Source organism: Physeter macrocephalus, chromosome 19 (genome assembly GCF_002837175.3).
Source record: "Physeter macrocephalus isolate SW-GA chromosome 19, ASM283717v5, whole genome shotgun sequence".
NCBI classification, from domain to species: Eukaryota; Metazoa; Chordata; class Mammalia; order Artiodactyla; family Physeteridae; genus Physeter; species Physeter macrocephalus.
The window spans coordinates 37,879,128-37,884,607 of record NC_041232.1 but is presented as its reverse complement, the minus strand read 5'-3'; the positions used below and the strand labels follow the sequence as shown (position 1 = coordinate 37,884,607).

At 38.4% G+C, this 5,480-nt stretch overlaps 1 protein-coding gene across 2 annotated transcripts in view; it reads right to left on the bottom strand.

Annotated features, from left to right (window-relative positions):
- The window catches only part of LAMA3 (laminin subunit alpha 3), a 239,651-nt gene that overhangs the window by 33,433 nt on the left and 200,738 nt on the right, over positions 1-5,480 (bottom strand). For both annotated transcript variants that reach the window (XM_024120969.3, XM_007127211.4), the window contains 4 exons: positions 3,047-3,217; positions 1,458-1,609; positions 1,133-1,295; positions 572-705 (listed from right to left, as the gene is read on the bottom strand). In XM_024120969.3, the coding sequence (XP_023976737.1) occupies positions 572-705; positions 1,133-1,295; positions 1,458-1,609; positions 3,047-3,217 (620 nt within the window). The remainder of the gene's footprint in view (positions 1-571; positions 706-1,132; positions 1,296-1,457; positions 1,610-3,046; positions 3,218-5,480) is intronic.

Genomic DNA, 5,480 nt, shown 5'->3' with positions numbered 1-5,480 from the left:
GAACCCGGTTCCCCTGCATCGGCAGGCGGACGCGCAACCACTGCGCCACCAGGGAAGCCCCTAGGAGTCCCTTTTGAAAATGTCTACTTAGCAAGATGTGGCCCAGCAGCTGAAGATCTTGCAATATAAGAAATTATTAACTTGAAATATAATTTTATTCTGAGTAGTAAATACTCAGTCTGTCTCGTATTAGAATCTTCCAAATCTTTTAAACTATAGGGTAGGTCAGGAGCTCAAGGCAGCAACTTTCAAATAGGTTCATATGCCAAAGTCATGGCGTACTTTATGGACCACGATTTCTTTTTTGAAGTTTACAGTAAATAAATAGTCTGTGCCTAAATCAGGTACCAACTAATGCTGAATATTTTGTGGTAGGAGGCACCAAAAATTGAAGAAAGATTTATTTTTTCAAAATTGAGAAAATTCTATAATCTAATATTTTACACAAATAAGGAAAAGACTTTTTCATATTTAATTTATATTCCTTAAATATCAATTACACATATTTTATGTAATATAACTGCAAGCTACCGAAATCACAAAGAGACACCAGCTTATAGGTTTTATTTACCTTCTACAAGGCTCCACTTTTGTTGTGTTGAGATTGAAAGTCTTTTTGAAGTTGTACAAGCTCAGAACATTTTCATTGAGGTCATCTAATTCAATACAACCTTTGTATGGAGGGAATCTCAGTCTACTAGGAAGCTAAAAAAAAACAAAACCAAAAAATCTTCCACTAATTGAACAAAGGACAATGAACAGGCTGACCAGGAAACAGTATAACTCTATCACTTTTAACCATCAACATAGCATAGGGGGTAAGCATGGGGACCCTAGAGCCAGATACTCTGGCTTTGCTATTTTCTAGCTGTCTGATCTTGGGCAAGTTATTCAACCTCTCTGTTTCAGTTTCCTCATCTGTGAAAAAGGAATGATAGTGATGCTTGTTTAAATTAATATACTTAAGCCTAGATCACTGCACACAAAAGAACTCAATAAGTGTTAGCCATTGTCACTGGATATCCTGTAAGAATACATAGTTAAATCCATTTTGTATATAATTGATTAAAACATCATTATGCCAAATTAAATTTTAAATATTTTCATTCCGTGAAAAAACATTCACACTTACTCTAAAATCAGATGGGTAACCTCCAACATAAAATACAACATTTTCAGGATCCAAATCGAGGAGCGTGTTGCTATCCCCACTATCCATGTCATGGAATTGAGGTGTTTCTGGCTTACTGGATGTGGCTTTTCGGGTGTAATTCAGCCTTGCAAACTGATAAATTCTGTTTAAAAATAAATTAGATAATAAAGTTATATAAAAATTTATGAGAAGATGAAAGAAATCAAAGCCAAAATACTAAAAATGGGGTTCAGCAATGCATACAATGAAGGTTTGGCGAGTGTAGGTCAGATTAACAAAGAGCGGTAATCAATCAGACTCGCACCTCTGGAATTTCACCCGGTCCATAACTGCCTCCTGAGTTTCGCTCTTGGTCAAGGTCTGGTCCACTTGGAGTTCAGCCTCGCGTTCTCCCAGGTTGTAGACGCTCGTGAGCTGGCCATCTACGATTGCCATGCCTATGTAGTCCCTGGAGGCCTGGAGACAAAAAGGCCACCTCAGAGCACTTCACGTACTGAATTCTCTCAACTTCCCATCCCAAGAGAGCACATTTCTAATGACTAACAGCTTTCATTCGGTTCACCCTGGGCAGACAGAATGAATGAGGCGCATCCTGGTATAAGATAATACAGACAGCGCAGTTAATTAACAATGTCTGGGCTGTTTTTGCTCACGTTATCATGAGGGCACTCATTTACCCACTCCTCCATTCTCTCAATCTGCAAATATTTGCCAAGCACCTGACATAAAGATGAACCATATACGGGTTCAGGCCTCCATTCGATTTTGTTCTGGTAAGGGAGATAAACCATTTAAGTTATTCCTGCCCCATACAAGGTCCCCTCAACACTCTGGGCACGCCTGTTCACCCTATGTTATCACGGTCAGCTACGTATGTACCTTACTTCCCTGTTAGAATGTGAGCACCTTAGGTAAAAACAAATTTTTGAAAACTGTGGTAAAATATATAACAACATGAAATTTACCATTTTAACCTGTTTTAAGTGTACATTAAGTACATTCAGGAAACAAATTTTTGTTTATCATAAATACAGGGTATGGGACCTAGTAGGTATATGGTATAAATTTGCTGAAGGAGCAGAGTCATGTGCATTTTGCCATAATACAAAGCAAAAAGTCGTGTCATAAGAAAGTTACAAATAAAGTCCCAATACCTTGAAGCATGAACGGGTGACCAGTAAGAGTGCTGATTTTAGGAATCCTTAAATACGAAATCCACAGTGACAGCCAACCATTTCCTAATTGTCCAGAATTTTTGAGAACCATGTTTCAGGAATTTCTTTTCCAATCGTGTAGAATAACCTAGTCAGTGATTACCTTTTCCTCTGACACTTAGGTGGAATAGATGTATTTTAAGAGGAGGGATTAAAAGCTAAAATAAACTACTTGAAATGCCTGTAACGGTGGTGGTTTAAAGAATTTAGAATTATAGAGATGGGGCAACTGTATTTCTTACTAATGAGGCAGGAGAGGCTGCATTTCACTCCAAGCCTCATTCACAGATGGTCCCCACCCCAGACACGTGGAAGGGTCTGCGGCTGGGTGCCCTGAGAAGAGGACAGAGTCCAGTGCTATGAGGAAGAACTACTCTGATCTCCAGGAAGCCTTGGTACTGCTGCCCTGGTTGTGAGGGGAGGGGTGCTGATCTTCAACTCCAGGTGTGGATGTGCTCACGTGTACACACATGTGTGCCCACATGCCGGGCCCATCGGGTCAGGCCTCTAGATCCCCCAGCCAAGGACAATCGGTAATTGACGGGAGATCCCCCTGTGGAGCCATCAGAGGCGGTGGGATTTCCTCCTGCTGTGCCAATGGCAATGACAGAGTCGTGTCACGCATCTCAAAAACCATATTCTGTTTTAAAAACAAGATGAACGTCAAAGCGATACTTACATCTTTATTTCCGAGGTACATCACAAACATATTCTCGGTTCCCCCACTTTCTGTTGATTCAGGTCTTTGGAGAAACAAAGAAAGAGATGTGTATCCTTTCAAATCCTCCAGGTCATTTGGCAGCCGCACTTCCACTCCAGATTTACCGTTGAACCTCATGGGGATGGCGACCTGCGAGGGACAAGATCCAGGGTGTTAGCTGTTCCAGATAAGGAAGGTGAGGGCGCTCAAGGTGGTGGCTTGTGACTGCATAGCTGCTCCCAAGTTGCTATGATAGGGAGCAAAGGAGTGTGGATGTCTCCTAGGCCTGGAGTCTACACTCAGCTGCACGCGGAATAAAGCATTTGTGGTCTTCCTGCCTCAGCTGAGGGGCTTTGGGAAGCGCGTTTAGTCCTCTGTGCCAGCAACAGTAATCATCATAATAAATTATTACTATTATTATCACTATGATGGTTATAATATTAATTTGTATTAACCCTATTGTTATATTTCTATCATAATAATAATATAATATATTAATATAGAGAATAATATGGGCTTTAGATAATATATTATTATAATATAGGGTATTATATTTATAGGGTTTTAATACATATTAATAGGGTTAATATAATATTAATATTATAATCCTATTATTAATATTATTATATATTATAGTATAATATAAAACTACATTATATGCAAAGTATTATTAACAATAGGGTTATGATATTAGTATTATATTAGCCTTAAATAGGTATTATAGCCCTATTAATATCTAAGATTAACATTATATAAATATAATAATAATTATTATTATTCCAAGCCTAGAAGGTTTTTGTGCAAATGAACTAACATATATGGAAGCACTTAGCATGATGCCTGGCATAGAGTAGATGTACAATACATCAAAAATATTTTTAAAAAAAAAGAACTCTTTAAGGAACCATTTGCCATTAACATATTACATGTTATGTCTGCATTTATTACAGGCGTTCAGTCCTTAAAAATATGTGCATCAGGGTTCTCTAGAATGTTTCTTAAACTCAGGGTGAAGGACTATTTTTTTCCCTCTACTCTTCCCTGGATCAATACTTTTATAAAATATATGAGAAATTAAATTACTAGACAAATGAAATAAAGGATGTATGCAAAATACACATCCACTGATCCCATGCTTGGATGTTGAAGCAATTCAAATTACTGAAAGATTCTAAACATTTACTCTCAATTTTGTACTTATATATAATGGAGCAGTAATAAAAGTTCTCTGACTAGCTCTGGTCTTTAGACCCCCTTGGGTAGCTCTGCATTAAAACACAGAAAATAAATATTCTCTAACAATCTAAAGAATAACTCTAGGAATGATACTTACACCAACTCTACATTTTATCTCCCAAGCATTTAAGTATTTATGGAGGACCTTGTATACGCAAGGCATCAGGCAGGGGGGCTTAGTGATGCATGAGCTGTAGTCTCTCCAAGGTGCCCATGGCCGATGAAGCTCCCCTCCCCTACACTCACAGGCTCATTTTATGCCCTTCTCTTCTACTAGCCCTCTACCCTCCATATACCCCACACATCCTGAGCCTATCCATGCCCTTCTGCTTTTTGTCACCTGGAAAACTCCTGCTCATTAAAAAAATTTTTAAATTAAGAAAACATTTTTGGACAAGCCTCTTAGATAGCCTCATCCACCAGAGGGCAGACAGAAGAAGCAAGAAGAACTACAATCCTGCAGCCTGTGGAGCAAAAACCACATTCACAGAAAGATAGACAAGATGAAAAAGGCAGAGGGCTATGTGCCAGATGAAGGAACAAGATAAAACCCCAGAAAAACAACTAAATGAAGTGGAGATAGGCAACCTTCCAGAAAAAGAATTCAGAATAATGATAGTGAAGATGATCCAGGACCTCGGAAAAACAATGGAGGCAAAGATCGAGAAGATGAAAGAAATGTTTAACAAAGACCTGGAAGAATTAAAGAATAAATACCTAGAAGAATTAAAGAACAAACTAACAGAGATGAACAATACAATCACTGAAATGAAAAAGACACTAGAAGGAATCAATAGCAGAATAACTGAGGCAGAAGAACGGGTAAGTGACCTGGAAGACAGAATGGTGAAATTCACTGCCACGGAACAGAATAAAGAAAAAAGGATGAAAAGAAATGAAGACAGCCTAAGAGACTTCTGGGACAACATTAAACACAACAACATTTGCATTAAAGGGGTGTCAGAAGGAGAAGAGAGAGAGAAAGGACCCAAGAAAATATTTGAAGAGATTATAATTGAAAACACCCCTAACATGGGAAAGGAAACAGCCACCCAAGCACAGAGAGTCCCAGGCAGGATAAACCCAAGGAGAAACACGCTGAGACACATAATAATCAAATTGACAAATAATAAAGAGAAAGAAAAATTATTGAAAGCAACAAGGGAAAAATGACAAA